The sequence below is a fragment of the Neovison vison genome, chromosome 6, assembly GCF_020171115.1.
Source record: "Neovison vison isolate M4711 chromosome 6, ASM_NN_V1, whole genome shotgun sequence".
NCBI classification, from domain to species: domain Eukaryota; kingdom Metazoa; phylum Chordata; class Mammalia; order Carnivora; family Mustelidae; genus Neogale; species Neogale vison.
In genome coordinates, this window is record NC_058096.1 from 209501562 (window position 1) to 209520459 (window position 18898).

An 18898-nucleotide genomic window follows, 5' to 3' on the forward strand; every position below is an offset into this window, starting at 1 on the left:
TCATTTACACTGATGATTTACACTGACACAGTTTGAAAGCACCTGTATGCAGAAGTAAATCCTCTGGGCTATGATTCATATATTTATGTACATACATGTACACAGATGCCACTGGCTCCAATTTGCTGGTCATTTAGTTAGACAACTAGTTAGTTGTGTGTCTCTGGATGAATGAGGCTATACCATGATTTCCTTTTGAGCTCCCATCCTGAGGTCTCTGAATGGTGTGGCTTTTCCTGGGTCTCTTCTCTGTAGCAGTGTGTTGAAGAAAGGGCCTCTGTCTTCCTTGAGAGTTTGGTAGCCCTAAAATGGCCTGGTGGCCTTTGGGAGAGATTTCTTAGCAGAAGTTCCTGTTTCTAGAACATGATTCTGTGAGGCCAAGCATGTTCCAAGGAGCTGGGGTGATGACAGCAAACTAGATAGTGATGGTCTTTAGTGAGCGGGGTAGTTTCACACAACGATAATGGAGACAGACCTGCAGCTTCAGGGCCGTGGGTAGAAGTCAGCTTCTACCTGCCTGATGGCATATCTTCTCTTCCTTGCTAGGAGAGTCTCAGAGGCAGGAATGGCTTGGTACTCCAGGCCAGAGAGAAGCTATGTTGGAGTTAGTGGGTGAGGGGAGCAAGCAGCAGTGGAGGATGCCAGGGAGCTTCTCAGGGCCAAGTTCTAAAGGACGTGGGGCACTTGGGTTCTCTTGGGAGAGTCAGGCCACCTCCCATTCTTGCCTCTCACCATCCTTCAGTGTTTCCCTGGGCCTCCTGCTGGTTGTCCCTCTGTCCTGGTCTCCCTCACCTCCACACCACCGCCTCACACTGCCCAGCCCCCTCTTGCATGTACAGGTGCCCCTTCTTCCATCAGGCCTCTCCCAACCTGTCTGTCATCTCCTTTGCCATGCAGGGCCCCCGAGGAACTCAGAAACCCCATTCCTGTTCCTGTTGCCTTGGTTGAAGTGCTCTTTCCTAGACCAGGGAACCTGGTCTTCCTCCTTTGTGAAGGCTTGCCTGAACTCCTTTGCTCCCAAAATCCAGCACAGCACCCATAGTCTGTGTTCTTGACACATTTGCCATGTCCCTGGGGTGGTGTTCTCAGAGTTAGAGGGGCCTGCCTCCCAGTACATGGATCTTCCCGTGGGAATGGATCACTCTTCTCTAAAACGTGGTTCTGCTCCTCATTTAGTGTCTCCACATTCCCTGATGGGAGCTCATGGAGTGGGCCTTTCTACTGTACCCAGGACTTCCCCTCAGTTTCTTATCTCCAGGACCCAAGAATCTTCCACAGGGTCTTTCCAGGTGACAGCGCCACCTCTGCCCTGACACTGAAGACAATAATGACGCACGGAGACACAGGAATCCTGCAAACTTGGGGAAGGAAATAGGTTTGCTCCCCGAGAGGGTCACTTCTGGACTGTTCTTATGGAACTCCAGAGCTTGGATCTGAGACTGGAGCATCCCAGGGACGAGCCAGAGCTTCTGGCAGTGACCCTGGCTCAGTCTGCTCTGGCCTTGAGGAGGGTTTGGCTCACCACCATCCAGTACCAGTGGGAGATACATGCAAAATGAAGTTCTGGAAAAAGGAAAGGGAAAATAAAGCAGACATACAAAACAATAAGCCCAAAGTCTCATTAGATTCAACAGACAAAATTACTCCATCACGTTGGTATATAAGTTTCTACGTGTGTCTGTGTTGGCTTCTCCGTGGACAGGTGACAGACCAGATGTCGCGTTCTAAGGAGTCCTGATCTAGATTGGAACTGAACTAAACAAGCTAAAATCCTTTGTACTGCACCCACAGAAGAAGGGAGAAGGATCAAGAGGGGGCCCTGAGGAAAGGGCGTTTGAAGGCAGTGATAGAACAGTGTTGGCCTACCTGGTCCTGCACGCATACAGGCTCTTCCTCAGGTGCAAAGTAGGCTCCATGGCGTGCACGTTCTGGAGCCGGGATCGTTAGACCATAGTGTTGGGAACAGAACCCACCTGCTCATTTGTTTACTCTCGTCTGGGGCTGTTTTGGTGCTACAACAGTGACTGGGCAGTAGTGACAAGAGACCTCAGGGCCCCCAAAGCCCAAAAAAGTTACTCTCCAGCACTTTATAGTTTATGGATCCTGGTGGGAGGGACTCTGCCTCCAGAGCCAGGACCAGGAAAGTGGGTGAGGGAGGGCTGTTCCAGAAGGGTGGGGCTGGCAGGGGTTTTCCGAGCTGTGGGAGGGAAGAACTGTAATAGGCTGCAGGTGAGGATGCTGGGGGCATTGCTGGGGCCCCCAGCCTGGGGCTTGATGGGGTGTTCACAGCAGCAGCTCCCATCCCCAGGCATTAAGGCTCAGAAACTGCCCCTTACCACCACCAACTGCCACTGACCCAGTCTGGATCAGTCCGGTTTCCATGACAAGGTGGGAAGGTGCCGATCCTCTGATCTCTGCAGCTAGAGCCAGCCGAGGGGGGTGCATAGTTTACTGGCTCCCCAGGTGAGTGTGAGTTTGGGAAACCACTGGCCTATCAGGTGAAATTATCCTGATAATTTAAGAAAAGACTCCTGGGTCCCCTGTACACACTCCACTGGTGTCCATCCTCAGGGAAGGATGTGGGGGAGACCCAAGAGATAGGAGCAACAGAAAGAGCAACCACAAGCCATTGAGACCTTCCCTATAGCTAGAGTTGTTTGGGTTTTTTTTTTTTTCCTTAAATAATTGGGTCCAGGTACAGAGGTTATTTACCACCTGCCACCCCTTTCCATGTTCTCCAGCAGCAGAGGCTTTGTGTGAGGGAGGAAACACTCTCACAAAAGATGGCACTGGTTGCTGGGATGAGCCAGAATTTCTTGTTAAATTCCCTTATTACCTTTGCTTCTTTGACTGCAAGAGAAGTTGGGGCCAGGGGAGCTAACCTCAAGCCCGAGAATGAGGACAGGAGTGCTAACCTCACACAGGTCTCAGTAACCGCCCTGGGTCCGCCCCCGAGGCCCTGTTCCTGCCAAGCTGTAGTGTCAGGAGACCTCGCCAGTCCCCGCTCCTTCCTGGGGGCGGCAGCAACCACTTGTCACCCCAGTGCCGCTGCTTAGGCCCAGCACTTAGCCCTTAGCAAGGGATCAAAAAGCATCACAAGGTTTCTGGAAGCAGGAAGTCCCCAAGCTTTTCTTCCTAATAATGATCCTCACCCATGACCGCGGAGACACTGGTACTGCCACTTCCAGACCGGTGCTGGGGGCAGATGGATATGGGAGGTGGTATGACCAGATTAGGGTGACTCTGGGTGCTCAGCATGTTCTCAAGACTCTTGGTCTCTAGACCCCTAACCTGGAGGTCCCAGCAGCAGGCTTGGACTTTCCGTTGTCAGAAAGCAGTTCGGTTGCCACCTGTCAGTTGGGTTCAGTGTGTCCTTCCATTCCGGGTTGTCTCAGCTTCATCCATCCGGGCAGCGTGTGCTGGAGACCCCACTGTGTGGGTGAGGGGGGCAGGCTTCTGAGGGTCTAGGGCCCTGCCCATTGAGGCCAGCAGGGAGGAAGGGAGGTCAGTGTTTTGCTAAGTCCTGCACCCTGGCAGGCTCCAGGTCAGGCCTGTCCTGCTCCATCCCATCCCGTCAGGCGCTCAGGGCACCTCCGTTCTCAGCTGGGAGCTGCAGCCCGCAGAGTGACACATTCACAGACACGTGGTCAGGCTGGTTAGGGGCATCTGAGGTCTCTGCGGCTCAACTCACGGATTAGACTTCCTCCCATGTGAGTGTGGGCCCCAGAGACGGCTCTGCCCAGCCTCCCACCTGCACACGGGACGAAGCTGGAACATGGTCTTACTGCCAAGCAAGAGCACTCTTGAATGGGCAAAAGGATAGGCAAGCAGGATGGGGGGAGTCAGCGTGAAGGAGGCTTCCCCTCTGAGCCTTCCATCTCCCCCAGTAGCCATGTCTTCGTTCTGTTAAGGAGAGAAAAATAAAAGCAACCAATCATGTTCCTGTCTTAATCTGCTTGGGGGTTCCTAAACAATAAACATTTATTTTCTTCAAGTTCTGAAGGCTAAAAGTCCAAGATCAAGGTGCCTGGTGATTTGGTTCCTAGTGAGGGCCACTTCCAGCCTTGCTGACAGCCACCTTCTTGCCTTGCCCTCACACCGAGCTTGGGGGAATGGGAAGGCTCTCTTCCTCTCCTTGGAAGGCCACAGTCCCAGGATGAGGGCCCCAGCCTGACAAGCTCGTTCCGTCTTAATCACCTTCTCCCGACTTGTCTCCAGACACAGTCACACTGGAGTTAGGGCTGCAGTGGGTGAACTAGGGGGACACAGGTCAGTCCCTAACAGTTCCATATTATCTCTTTGAAAAACAAACGTAATGTGTTGATATTCACAATTTCCTTTCATTGTTTGATTCACCAGGCTTTTTATCACCTTCAGTAAGCTGGGAACAGAAGGAACTTTGGCAGTTGGCCCGGGGTGTGGGTTGGGGGGGAAGGCTTTATTTGAGATCCTACCTCCTCTAAGTGCCTCGAGCAGACAGTGTCCCTGAGCTGAGCTCCTGGTCCCCAAGGCCTCCCAGTCACCACTTCAGGGCCCCTGAAGGTGCCGAGGAGCACATCTGAGATGCTCTGGAACAGCCTACCGGAAATGAGCTTGTTGTAATTAGCGGTAATGAGTATCTAATGACCAAATTGGGCCAGTTACAGTGCCTGGGAGGACAGGGGCTTGGTGCTGAGGGAGGAGACTGAGCTGCACTGCAGGGCATTGGCGGTCACTTTTTTTTTTTTAAGTTTTGCTTTTACTCATGTATGTATATTTGCAAAAATGCCTAGTCGTGAAGAACGAAAGCTTGTAGGGCGTGATTGCTTTTCATAACAGCTCCCCAAGGCCTTTGCCTGGCTAACACCACAGGGCCCGGGGTGCGACAGGCATATTGTCTCCTTATTTGTGGGCATCTGCATGGTTTCATATTTTTGGTTTTTGTGTTTTGAAGTGAAATGGAAGTTTATTAAGTGAAGGCAAGAACAGAAAGGAAGGGAAGAAAGTTCTCTAGAGTGAGAGGGGTCCCAAGGGGGTTGCCTTCAGTTTTTCAGAATCAGTACAGGTAGTGTCATCCTGAAAATATGGCCTCTGTCGGCGTCATTGTTCCTGTAGGACAGATTCTCAGAACAATAATTTGGATATCAAAGGATATGTACTTTTTCATGGTTAATCAGCATTTCAAAACTCACCTCCAAGATAGGCTGCACCAGTACATGCCTGTAGACATTGATAAGGAAAGGCTTGGGTATTCTCTGTGATTTGAGAATTTTCATTAGTGAAAGGCAAGTTCCGTGGTTGTTTTTTGTTTGTTTGTTTGGTGTATTTCTAAAAATCTTCAGTGCTGGGTGTTATACTCCGCTCATGATAGGCTCCTAGATGCCTGCTCTTAGATAAAAAAACACAAGAAAGACTGCCCCATGCCCTGCAGCAGCCCAGAGTTACGCACACACACAGGTGGCACACACAGACACACTTACCCTTGTGTGCACCCACACCTCTGTGTGTACACACATGCCTTCGCTGAGCCCCGTGTTCCAACCCTCACCATTCCTTTCCCTAATTCAACTGAAGCCATGATGGAAGGTGAGGCGGTAACCTCTCTGCCCCTGGACATTAGAGCATGCTGGGGACCCTCTGGGAAGCAACTGGGTCGGGTCGTGTGTGCTGCTCTTGGCCCGCTCCTGATCCCCCTCCTGGACCATAGGCACTCAGGGGACAGCTGCAGAATAAGCCTGATACAAGAGCAGAGTGTCTGCTGTGCTGTCAAAGGGCCATGTGCACGGCCCAGCAGAGGGAAATTTCACGACAGTGAGTTTGGAAGGATGTCAGGCAAGTCCCTGAGTGCCAGGTGTCAGACTCTAGGCTTTAGCTGAGGGTGCCAGGAAGTTGTTGAAGTCTTTGAACAGGACTGGAATGATGCACACAGTGTTGGAAGGGAGTCAACTTGCAGGTGTGCATGATGGATGGGGCAGAGAGGGATTTCCTCCAGGGATCATGGAGGGCAGGGGAGGGGTGAGCTCAGCAGGACCCAGGAATGGCATTAAGGGAGAGGAAGGATGGTGAATTGATTGAGGAGGTAGAATCAGTAGGATTTGAAAACAGAGGGACCTGAGCAGGAGGGCATCCATTATCTAACTTTGGGTGAAGAGAGATTAGGGGGGCCGGGGCCTGTACCAAGACCAGGTGGTGCAGGTTAACACTAGAGCCGACTTAGGGCCCATCCAGGAGCCCCCAGCCACTTAGCTGAGCTGGCGCATGCGAGGATGGGGACTATGTGCAGCCCTGGGAGCCCCATCCTGGTTGAGCACAGGAACTAAGATTCACTTCCCGTGTCCTTGGGGATCACGTAAGGTTGTAAGAGATTGTGGGGAACTGATGGAGGACGGCCCTCTCCCTCAGCTCTTTCAGAAAGTGCCTCCCTGTGACCCAGCAGCACTGAGTCTCCCCACACATGAGGAAAATCCCTACAAAGATAGCTTTTGAGATCCTTCAGTTTTCACAGGTAAATTTATGACAGAAAGGCCAATCCTTTATGCAGGGAACAGGAAAGGGACAAGCAATACCTAAATATCTCTGCTAGGGCTCCACTTCTTTTCTATTTGTGCATTTAAGTCCATTAGTAGCCAAGACTATTAAAGGAGCCTGTTCCCAAGAAAACACTTCAAACTTTGTTTTTCTGAGAGGTCAGAACTAGATGGACATGATCACCTTCCCCATCCCCTGCCTCCCTCCCTCAGGGTCAGCCCTTTCCCCAGTGACTGTCCACCTATATCTTTCTGTATAGCCACAGACACTTCTGTCACTGATAAAGCAAACAAAATTCAGCTCCTGCAAGTCCACCCTCAGACCTGAGCCTCGCTCTGCAGCCCCTGTAGCAGCCTTTCCCTCCCTACACTGCCTGGGTCCCATGGTCCCCTGGAGCTTTCTAGTGACAGAAGTCACTAGAAGTCACTTTCTACTCCGGCAGACCCTGCAGCTGCCTTTACAGAGGTTAACGGCAGTCTCCTAATGGCTAAGCCCACGCTTCACCCCTGTGACTCCTTCTGGTTCTTCTGGACCCACCTGATCATTCTTTCACTGTCTCCTTTGCCTGTCCCCTATAGCTGCGGGCACAGGTGGCTACATACAGATGTCCCAAACACACCACATGCAGATGACACATGAATATCCGTCTCCCACCCAAACTGGTGCGTTCATCCCCAATTCCCATTAAGCAGCTACCTCGCGTCTGTGATTGGCCAGGTCAGGGACTCAGGCTGTGTCAGGCCTGGTCAGCCTTTCCTGCCGCTCAGCCCACTGTGCTTGGGAGAATGTGGTGCCACCCACGGTGTTGCCCACTTGAACCTGGGAGTTGCCCCGGCCTCTTTCTCTCATACCCATATCCCGTGGTCAGGGATCCCGGGGACTCTCCCTCGGGCTGCCCTGCAGCTGCCCTGTGTCCTGTGTCCACCTGGACACCCCTACCCCCAGCAGGTCCCCCCCCTCAGCCCAGCTGAGGCCCAGCCTCCCAAGTTTTAGGGCCAAATGTCTTGTTTCTCTTTTATTTTTTTTAATCTTTTTTTAAAAAGATTTAATTCATTTATTTGACACAGAGAGAGAGAGAGACAGCGAGAAAGAAAGAACACAAGCAGGGGGAATGGGAGAGGAAGAAGCAGGCTTCTGGCTGAGCAGAGAGCCCGATGCCATGCTGGATCCCAGGACCCTGAGATCATGACCTAAGCTAAAGGCAGTTGCTTAAAGACTGAGCCACCCAAGCGCCCCATCGTTTCTCTGTTTTAAATCTCTAAGTGGATTAGTTCATCTTTTCTGGTACTCTCTGGGTCAAGCTTTTTCTTTCTGACTTTTTTTTTTTTTTTTAGATTTTATTTATTTATTTATTTATGTATTTGAGAGAGAGAGAGAGAGAGAGAGCACATGGGAATAGGGAGGGTCAGGGGGAGAAACAGACTCCCCGCTCAGCAGGGAGCCCAATGTGGGGCTTCATCCTGGGACGCCGGGGTCATGACCTGAGCTAAAGGCAGACACTTAGCTGACTGAGCCTCCCAGGTGCCCCTCCTTTCTGACTTTATAGCAACAGGTTCCCCCTCCACGACATACATTGTCACAACAGATGCACAACAACACAGCCCTGCACAAACACCAGCTTGCCGTTCACCTTCATGTCCACACCTGTGCTTGTGTGAGCATCTGGAAATTTGCCCTCCCCTCCCTTCTGGATGCATGGTTTAGGGCTTCAGGTGCCACCCCAAACCTGCCCCGCCCAGGCCTCCCCTGGGTGCCCAGCTGTGGACTGTAAGTTCTGCCCACACGGCTACGCTGAACAGTGGCCTGTGTGTGCTCCCTGGACGTCCTCCTGTGTGGCACCTGGACCACTGTCAAAGTAGGTAACTCGGTGTCTCTAAATGGATTAAAGGAAGCCTTTCTTTCCCCTCAAGGGTTCGGATATGATGCCAGCACTAATAGTCTGTTGTGGTTGTTCACTCAGACAGCGGACACTGATTGGATCCCATCTCTCCTCTCTAGTGTTAAGCATCCATGGCGTTCAGGAGGAAGGTCCCCCCAGTGCTCAGCTCATGAGGTTGGATAACATGCTGCTGGCCGAGGGTGTATCCAGGCCGGAGAGGCGAGGAAGAGGAGGATCGGCGGCCGCGACGAGCACAGCAACACCAGGTGGCTGTCCAAATGACAATAGCCTTGAGCACTCTGACTACAGGGCCAAGCTGTCCCAGATCCGACAGATTTACCACTCTGAGCTAGAGAAATATGAACAGGTGATCTTTCTGCATGGAAGAGTTTCTGTCATGTGAACGCGCATTTGTCAAAGCAAAACGTGGACCGTTAACCACCTTTGTTTTGTGGCACAGACCAGGGAGTAGATGCACTTGGTCTCACGGCAGAGGTGGCCGATTTTGTTGGAAACCCTTTGCTTCTCAGTAGCCAGCCTGTGTGGGAGCTGCAAGGGGTGGCAGGTGGCTGGTCCCGCGTGGAGCCCCTAGCCAGCTTGCTGGGTAGTCATAGGCTGGCACATGTGTCCCCACCCCAGGCCTGCCGTGAGTTCACCACGCACGTCACCAACCTCCTCCGGGAGCAGAGCAGGATGAGGCCTGTCTCGCCCAAGGAGATTGAGCGCATGGTCGGTGTCATCCATGGCAAGTTCAATGCCATCCAGATGCAGCTGAAGCAGAGCACCTGTGAGGCTGTGATGACCCTGCGTTCACGGTTCCTCGATGCCAGGTCAGGCCCTACATGCTGCCCATGTCCCCAGGGTTGGCTCTTAAGAAGAACTGAATTGCAGCTGACTTGGGTTTAAGTTCTGGGGGTCTCCCAGCTTTTCCCGGGGCTCTGGCTGTGGCCAGGGGTACAGCCCTTATACAGCCTCTTGGAAGGCGATCAGAAGTGCTGACCTTGGGGTCCCTGAGTGGCTCAGTGGGTTCAGCATCTGTCTTTGGCTCAGGTCATGATCTCAGGCTCCTGGGATCAAGCACCACATTGGGCTCCCTGCTCATCGGGGAGTCTGCTTCTTTCTCTCTCTCCCTCTGCCCCTCCCTGTGTTCATGTGCTCGCTCTCTCTCAAATAAATGAAATTAAAAAAAAAAGAAAGTCCTGACCTCTAGGAAATCACAATGGAGACACAGGGGCATCCCTAGAGGCCAGGGTGTGCACTGGCTGAGGCTGAGCAGATGGGTCTTTGCAGGCGCAAGCGGAGGAACTTCAGCAAGCAGGCCACGGAAGTGCTGAATGAGTATTTTTACTCCCATCTGAGCAACCCTTACCCCAGTGAAGAAGCCAAAGAAGAGCTGGCCAGGAAGGGCGGCATCACAGTCTCCCAGGTGATGGGCCTCCCTGCACCTAGGAGGGGGAGAAGGTCATGTCTGGTGAGGACACCCAGGGAAGCTCATTAATCGTGCAGAGCATGCGGGCAGAGTGCGAGGTCCCTGAGGGCGGCACCAGTGGAGGGGAGAGTGTGGCCCTTGGGACCCAGTACCACGCTTGTATCACAAGGATGTCGTGCTATGTGGAAGGGAGCTGATCGTGTGTCAGCACAGGAGAGGAAGAACAACCTGGAGCAAAACGAGCACTTCACATGATAGCCCAGCTCTCAAACTGGAGTGCCAGTTCCGCTGTGCTGGGAGAAGTTAGGTGCATGCGTGCTTGGTTCTTTCTCCAGCAGTCCAGACATGGGCCAGGGTGGTGTGATACCGGGCTACATCTGGCTCCATGTGGGGAGCGGGGGTACAGACTAGAGATAAGACCTGGACAGCCTTGAGAGGCCCTGGTGGTCTGGCCCTGGAGCCAAGGGAGGGGAAGCTGAGGGGAAAACCCAAAAAACATCTCAGAAGGTTTTAAAGTGGGTATGGCGAGTACAGGCAGCTCAGGAGGCAGGATCAGGCCATACCCCAACCCCCCACTCCTGCCCACCCCCCACGTCTGGTCTGCTGGGGGCTGACTGTGTGAATGCTAGCTCACTGATCATCACCACGCTGTGCGCTTGAGGGCGCTGAGTTTTCAGCCCAGTTTGGCGACCTCCAGAGCCTGTGCCCTTAGCCAGAACTCTCTGTCCTGGCCCTGGCCAAGTCCAGCTGCAATTTCATAATAGGAGGCCTGCAGGGGCGCCCAGGCAGCAGGACCTTGCCGGTGTCCCAGTCACATTTGACTTCCTTCACCCCGGCACTGCTCTGGCATCCTCGGCACCAAGGCCGGCGCTGAAGCCAGGGGCGCATCTCTGGGGCTTCAAGACTCCCAAGAAGCATGAGGCGCGGCAGCTTGATTGCCACCTTGCAGCTGTCTGAAGAGCAGCTTGATTCGGTTCAGGCTCCAGCACCTCTGGAAAGCAGATGGGTGTTGGGTCCAGACTTCATCCGAGGAGAAGGTCAGTTGCCAACAAATCTGAGAGGATCTCTGAGAGCCTGGGCGATGCCCGTACCTGCTTGAGGTGCTGTATTGAGGTGCTCCCCATGGAGAGGGCAGACGCTGGCCCAGGACCAGCTCTCCTCTATCCCCCAGGCCCCCGATCTGCCCAGAACAGGGCCTGCCTTCTCACCTTGCCCACACAGGCGGCTTGCTCTCTGCCCCCCGAAAATGCCAGTTGAGTTAACATGGAAAATGGCCTGCTGCCGTTCCTCTGCAAACTCAGTTCCACAAAGACGTTCCAGCACATTTCTTGTAGGTGGACGGAACCAAGGGCTGCTCTGGCTGCCCTCACACCCCGGGGGCAGGGAGGGGAGAAGACACGGTGAGGGGCAGGGAGTGTGCACAGGACTTTTCCCTTTCATGGCTAACACGGAGAGGATAACATGGAGTGCTTGGGTAGGGACAGTAAAGAAATACATTTTTAAAAGAGAAAAGGTCATTGAAACCCTGCCACTGTTTATTTCTGTTCGTTAAACCACACATACTTCACCGAAGGGCTCCAGGCCTTACTTTGGGGTATTTAAGTGTTTCCAGTCATGCTGGTCTTCACAGGAAGGTGCTGGCCCAGGGGCTCACTGATTCTGCCCCCGGGGCAATGTTCATTGTCACAACCCTTGGGTAGGGGGGTTGCTGCTGGCATCTGGTGGGTGGAGGCCAGGGGTGCTGCTCAGCACCCCACAGCGCTCAGGACAGCCCCACGGCAGAGAATGTCCCCGGGGAGGAGTCCTGGCCTGGTCCCGGCGCAGGTTTGGGGTCAGCTAGGTTCGGCCCGCTCGGCCCTGGGGCTCCTGCACCTGCAGAGCCCACTGGCTTGTAGGATGGCTGTGACCGTGGCTGTCCCCAGCTGCTGCGAGGACTGGATGGGTCTCATCTCAGCGCTCAGCTCCTCCCCACTGCCGTGTCTGTTAGCCATCCTCTGAGAAGTTGTGGATCCGACGTGGTCTTTGCTTAGACTGAATTCCCAGCAATGGGGTTGCTGGGCCCCCGGGGTTGGGTGGCTCCCTGGCTCTCATTTTTCCCAAAGAACAATCCAGAATTCAGTCTGTTCCTGGCCCTGCAGGGAGTGGATGCTCGGCTCTCCATGTGTCAGACATGCTGTTTCCTTCCAGCTCCTTCCCACCCCCATTCCAGCAGCACCTGGTAGGACAGGCCAGCTCAGGGTGCCTCCCTCCACTGTAGCCATTTCCCTGGGCCCCTGGTTCAGTCCGCACCAGCTTCTTGGTCTCAGCCCCTCACCTGGCCCCGGGGCTGCATGTTGCCACTCAGAGACGTTCCTCCTGGCCGTGGGAGCATGGGCACCTCAGAGAGAACCCACCATATGTTCACGTTATCTAATACTAGGTCAGCTTTTCCAGCGACGTCTTTCTTTCTGTGTCCATAGGTCTCCAACTGGTTCGGCAACAAAAGAATCCGATATAAAAAGAATATGGGGAAGTTTCAAGAAGAGGCTACCATTTATACGACTAAAATGGCAGTCGACACCACCAAAGTCGGGGGTCTGGGGAGCCAGGCTAGCTGCCCATCAACACCCAGCTCGGGTGAGTGAGGACCAGCCCAAGGACTGTCCTTCGTGGATGGCCACGCCCACTGAGCTGCACAGGAAGGGGCTGGGGGAGACCTTCTCTCTGGAGCTGAGGCCAATGGGAGCCACATTCCTGGCTGACCGGCTGGTAGATCCCACCTGAGGAGCCTCTGTAACTTTTGGGGCTGGAACACTTGTCCTGACACCTCACATCCCTTCTAGGTTCCTCTGGTCCCTTCCCGCTGACCAGTGCCGGGGATGCACTTATCACCCTGCAGACCCTGACCTCTCTCCGCCCCGCCCCTGCGGGAGGCGGCTTACGGTCCCAGGTGAGTCTCAGGGCACAATCCGAGGATGCCCTTGGGGTCCCTGACTTGGTGTTGGGGCAGAGGTGCAAAGCCCAGATGGGTGGTGGGTCCTGGGAACGGGCCATCTTGCCAGCCAATGCTCAGCCTCCACAAGGCTCCCTCAGAGGTCCCAGCAATGAGGAAAGGCCCACTGGGTGCTTGGTCCCTTGTCCTGATGACATCAGGTTGGCAGAACAGCCTCAGGGACACGGCTCTGTTGCGCCCACTTTGCAAAGACCTGTGCCCTTCACTTCCAATCCCAGGACTCAGCAACTCCCAAGTGGTGCGCCCGAGGCAAGGGCTGTTGCTTATGGCTGTTGGGAATGAGCCCTCCCTCCCAGTGGGCATCTGTGCCCTGGGGCGTGGAAGGAGACAGGCATCCGAGGCCCTGGCCATTGGAACGTGAAGCCCTACTAGGCTCATACTCTCTACCACGTCAGTGCCTTAGCCTTGCCAGCCTGCCCAGCATCCCGCTGGCTCTCGCCAGGGCTTCTGAAGAGGCAGCACAGGCACAGCTGTGATGTGTCCGTGCGGGTGCACGGTTGTGTGGCATCTGGCCAGGCCTTAGCCCACCTTTCCCTTCACATGAGTGTACCCTCCAGTGTCAGCTGACCCCCCACTGATTTACCTGCAGCCCCTGCTTGATGCAGGGAATGGACACCCCCTGATGCCATTTGGCCTGTTGCAGGGGAGAACTGCCCCATCAGCATGGTAACCCCACAGCCCACCATGAGCCCCTTGGGGGAGCAGGGAGCCCTGGCATCACCAGGGGGCCCAGCCTCATCTTGCTCTGTGCTTTCCTGGGGCTCCGTGCCTCCGGTGTGATGCAGGGTCCTGTCCATCCCACAGAGTAAGTGAGAATGTCCTTGGTCTGGTGTGGACACCCCGCCAGTTCTGGGGGGGCACAGATGCTCTTTCAAGAGAGCCAAACCCGAGGGGTAAGGCTGCCCAGCCAGAAGCTATTGCCTCCAGCCTGTGACTTGAGAAACATCTGGGCTGCCCTTTGGCTGGGCACTAGCCTGTCAGCCCTCAGTCCTGCGGATGGACCCCTCTCTTTACCACTCATGGCCTCTTCCTGGAACGTAGCACTATGGGTGTCCATTGAGGGCAGGATGTCCCCCCGAGGCCAGTGCTCATCCCAGATGCTCCCAGATGGAGGCTGGGCACCCCCATGTCACCGGATGAGGCAGCCCCCTCAGGAAGCCAGCAGTCTGTCCATCCGTTCACCTGACATTGGCATCTAAAGCACCCGTGCCGTGACCTTGCAGGGGCACACGTGGCGAGGAGAGAGCTGAGGCAGGGAGGGGGCTGGAGGGCAGGGTCTCGGCCTGGTGGGGTCAGATGAGGTAGAGGGCACCAGCCAGAGGGCTCAGCCTGTTAAGGGAAAATTTCGTGTGGTCACCTGCTGACTCAGGAGAGACCAAGTGAGCCCTCAGGGTCACTTGGAGGGTGTGACATCTGCACACCTGGGAGCATTTGGCTCGGGTGGAAGCCACCCCCACTGGAGCGAGTGTTGGGAAGAGCAGTGGCCCTGCCCTCATGGGCTGCAAACAGGCCTCTCCATGGAGCAGACCGCCCGCGGAGAGCCCTTTTCCGTGGTGTTTTCCATTGCGGGGTGGGAGTGGGGGGGGTATGTCCTGTGGACAAACATCCCAAGGCCGTGTGTACCCGCTCCTGTCCCTGCACTGCAGACAGAGCCCCGTGCCGGCGTGGCTGCTACCCTTCTGGCTGCCCAGCCATACCAGTGTCCGGCTGGGTTCCTCTGCCCTTCCGGCTCACTGCCTCTGGCCTCTATGGCTGAGGGACGGTCACCGGCTCCAGGCCGGGTTGGATCTGTTTCCCTCAGAACATGTGGAAGCCTCGGCTGTGCCACAGTGCCAAATCAGTCCTTGACCAAAGCCCCGGCGGGTGTGGAGGCCCCTTCCCGCTGGGGAAGCGCGTCCACCTCAGGGCTCAGGTGGTGAGGCCAACTGTGACCCAGCAGGGCCCCTCAGTCCCTCTGCTGGCTCCTGCCTCCTCTTCTGGGTTCTTCTCAGGGGGGTGTGGGGGCAGGACGGGCCATACGTGGCCTTCTGATGCTCAGTCTCTGTCTTTGCAGGCCCGGGGTGGCTGGCAGGGAGCCGCCCCCCCAGTGTCCACGGCTTCGCCTGCTGGAGACCTCAGCAGTGTCAACTCAGATGCATCTAATTAAGTTTTGGGGACCAGGTGGCTGGCCGTGGTTCACGGGCACTTGAGTCTTTACTGCCTGTGCCGCTGATTACCTCAAAAACCCAGAACTGCAGCAGGCAACGGGCACCATCCTTTGCTTGCCGCCTGGGATCTGAAATGGGCTGAGATGCTGCTCATTTTCTCAATTCACTTTGGTTTTTTAATAGTAATTTTATGCTAAGACTGTGAATTGTTTCTTCTAGGACTTGTCACAAATTCTCTCATTAAAATTTCAGACTTACTTTCACGTCGATATTGTTCACCCCAGATTTGTTCCAAGCGGTGCGGTGTTGGTGTCGTGGTTCTGTCAGCTCCTGGGTCCCTCCGCACACCGGCTCCGCAGACACTGCCTTCCCCGCTCTCTTCTGTCATCTCATTCCATATGCTCTCGATTTCTGTCTGCTGTGCACTCCGAACTTTGCTGGGGATTGGGTTTGTACTTTTTCCAGCACCAAGGCAGGAGGCCCTTGGCCTCGGCGCTGAACATTTAGCTGGTTCCCATTTTGCAGCTGCGTGCCCACAACACCACTCAGCTCAGTGTCTCTGCCCCTGGCTGGGTCCGCTCCGGTGCCAGCTGGGGACCAGCCCTGTGCTGCGTGCTGTGGGCATTCCCCCTCACAAAGCTTGACTTGGGTTTTCTATCATTTGTGGCTAGAAGGTGGCAGCTGACGCCCTCCCCTGCCCAAGGTGCTGGTGTTCAGGTCCAGCTTGCCTGCCTCCTGGCTCCCTGCAGCCCCACTGACAGACCAGGGCCCTGCTCTAGTGAAATTACATTCCAGAGAGAAAGAGAGAATAAACATGACCAGAAGTCTGCGGGTGGGCTCAGGGTCAGTCTCTAGGAGAAGGTGCCCTTTTCCCTTTTCTTTTTTTTCTCCTCCTTTTCTCCTCTCTTCCTTTTTTTTTTTTTTTTTTAAAGATTTTATTTATTTATTTGACAGAGAGAGATCACAAGTAGGCAGAGAGGCAGGCAGAGAGAGAGGAAGGGAAGCAGGCCCCCTGCTGAGCAGAGAACCCAATGTGGGACTCGATCCCAGGACCCTGAGATCATGACCTGAGCAGAAGGCAGCGGCTTAACCCACTGAGCCACCCAGGCGCCCCTCCTCTCTTTCTTTTTTCTCTCTTCTCTTCCCTCCCTCCCTCCCTCCCTCCCTTCCTCTTTCTTTCTTTCTTTCTTTCCTACCTTCCTTCCTTCCTTCCTCCCTCCCTCCCTCCCTTCCTTCCTTCCTGAGAGGAAAAAGTGGATATGGAGGGGCAGAGGGATAAGCAGACTCCCTGCTGAGCAGGAAGCCCAACTTGGCCTCAATCCCAGGACTCTGGGACCATGACCTAAGCCAAAGGCAGATGCTTAACCCACTGAGCCACCCAGGTGCCCCTCCCCTTTTTAAAAATTGTGGTAAGATATATGTAACATAATATTTGCCATTTTAGCCATTTTTAGTGAAGAATCCGGTGGCATGGATTACATTGGCTGTGTGATTGTGAAATCATCACCCCTCTCTAGTTCCAGAACGTTTCCTTCACCACACAGGATACCCCATTCCTACGAGCAGTCCCTCCCCACCCCCTTCCCCAGCCCTTGACAAGCACCAGTATCCTTTCTGTATCTCTGGACTTACCTGTTTGAATGTTTCCTATCAGTGGAATCATGCACTCTGTGGCGTTTTGTTGTGGCTGACTCCTCTTGCCGTCATGTTTGCGAGGTTCGTCACGTTGTGGCGTGTGTCATGGCTTCATTGCGTTTTATGACAATAGCCCACCAGAGAAGGGAGCCCTGAGACGAGATCTTAGGGGGGTGAGCCGGGGAGCATGCAGAAAGCAGGGTGGGGAGGCTGGGCACTGCCCCAGGTGCCCACACAGGTGGGAGGGATGAGAGGTGCCAGTCAGTGCGGTGGGCACCACGGGTACTCGGGGCCTCCCAGCTGTTGAGCAGAGAGCCGACCTAAGGGGGCGGTGGTCCGCGGGTCCAGTGGTCACGGCGGGGGGAGGGGGGGCGGCAAATGCAGGCAGACATGTCTCACTTGCTGTTGAATGGGAGTGGGGTGGCCGGAGCCGCAGGGAGAAGAGGTAGGATGCCATGCAGGGAAGATGGCTCAGCTCTGGACCGTCAGGGTTGTGTCTGTCACACAACTGGATGTATTAGTTGTGTTCCCCAGAGACAAATGTGGGAGTTCTGAGAGGCCAGAATATAGGGCAAACACCAAGAGAGGGTGTCATGGAAGACAGAAGCTAGATTTCAGGAGCAGGAGCTCTGTTAGCAGGGAGAAGTGACAGCAGGCGGAGCAGCGAAGCCCCCACTGCTTCCAGAGAGAGTCAGACACGGAGCACGGAGCACGGAGCTCAGGTGCAGAGGAGATTCCCAGCAGATAGCGGGGGGCCGTGCCATGTGGGAGGGAAATCGGCGCAGCGAGCACTGGGGAGGTCTTGGCGGTGGGAGAAGGTGGGGTACGTCTGGGCAACGGAGAGGTGGAGGGTGCCGGGGTGGAAGACAGCGAGACCCGGCGCTCCCGAGGGAAATAGACAAGCTGCGACTGGCACGTCCCAGACTTCGCGGTGGCCTTCCTGCGACTCGGCCTCCGCTTACGGACGCCCTCTAGTGGCCACCGTGAGAATTCGTGCTTCTCTGGGCCGCAGGCCTGGAGAGGGGTCTTCTGGGGGCGCTTTTTTTTTTTTTTTTTTTTTTTTTAAAGATTTTGTTTATTTGACAGAGAAAGAGCACAAGTAGGCAGAGAAGGGGAGGGGAGCAGGCTCCCTGCTGAGCAGAGAGCCCGATGTGGGACTTGATCCCGGGACCCTGAGATCATGACCTGAGCTGAAGGCAGAGGCTTAACCCACTGAGCCACCCAGACGCCCTTCTGCGGGATTTTTAATTTGAAGGAATACCTTAGCTCAAATTCTGCACATAAAGTCGCATTCTATTAACATTTCCTATTGCGCTATGCAAAAACACCTAGGGGCGCCTGAGTGGTGCAGTCAGTTGAGCCTCCGGCTGGGGTGTTCTTGGCTCAGGTCTTGATCTCAGGATCCTGAGATCAAACCTCGCATCAGGCTCCCTGCTCAGCACAAGGTTGGCTTGAGTTTCTCTCCCTCTGCCCCCCAGCTCATGCTCTCTTCAATCAATCAATCAATCTTTTTAAAATGTGGCCACACAACAATAATCAAGCCACAAATCTTTTTTTTTTTTTAAGATTTTATTTATTTATTTGACAGAGATCACAGGCAGAGAGGCAGGCAGAGAGAGAGGAGGAAGCAGGCTCCCTGCTGAGCAGAGAGCCCAATGCGGGGCTCGCTCCCAGGACTCTGAGATCATGACCTGAGCCTAAGGCAGGGGCTTAACCCACTGAGCCACCCAGGCGCCCCTCGAGCCACAAATCTTAAAAGAGTACAGAGGAAGCACTCCGCACCCCTGAACTGGCCATGCAAGGCCATGGGCGCTGATGGCGCCTCCATGCAACAGGTACGGACGTTGGGGCCCAGAGGCTTCCTGACCTGAGTCCCTGGGCCCCTGTCAGATACTGGCAGAGCCGGGCCTGTGATCCTGAAGGCAGTACCCCTGGGACTGCTCATCCAGCAGCTGCTCAAGAGGGCAATTTTCTAGAATATGAATATTTAAAATGCACACACCATTTTCCTCATCAATTTCTCTTCTAAGAATTTTCTACAGCTACATGTCCACAAGTATACAAATGTATGTATATGAGAAACGCAAAATGAATGCATTCTCATGTCTTTTGTAACTGAAATATTGAAAATAATTGTCAGTTGAAGACTGTTTAAATCAATGAATGGTTCTCCAGTCATGCAGTGGAATACTATAAAACTGTTCAAAAAGGCAGGAGTGTCTTTTCCTCCCTGGTGCCTTTACACCTGGTGCCCCTGGTGTAAAGAGTAGGGAAAGTTGGGGCGCCTGGGTGGCTCAGTGGGTTGAGCC

General features: G+C 54.5%; 1 protein-coding gene across 1 annotated transcript in view; it reads left to right on the top strand.

Annotated features, from left to right (window-relative positions):
* PBX4 (PBX homeobox 4) overlaps nt 1-15183 on the top strand; it is a 35728-nt gene extending 20545 nt beyond the window's left edge. The window contains exons 3-8 of the mRNA XM_044253774.1: nt 8506-8753; nt 9026-9216; nt 9677-9812; nt 12275-12431; nt 12638-12744; nt 14861-15183. Coding sequence (XP_044109709.1) covers nt 8506-8753; nt 9026-9216; nt 9677-9812; nt 12275-12431; nt 12638-12744; nt 14861-14953 — 932 coding nt within the window. The 3' untranslated portion in view covers nt 14954-15183. The remainder of the gene's footprint in view (nt 1-8505; nt 8754-9025; nt 9217-9676; nt 9813-12274; nt 12432-12637; nt 12745-14860) is intronic.
* Nucleotides 15184-18898: the final 3715 nt, after the last annotated feature.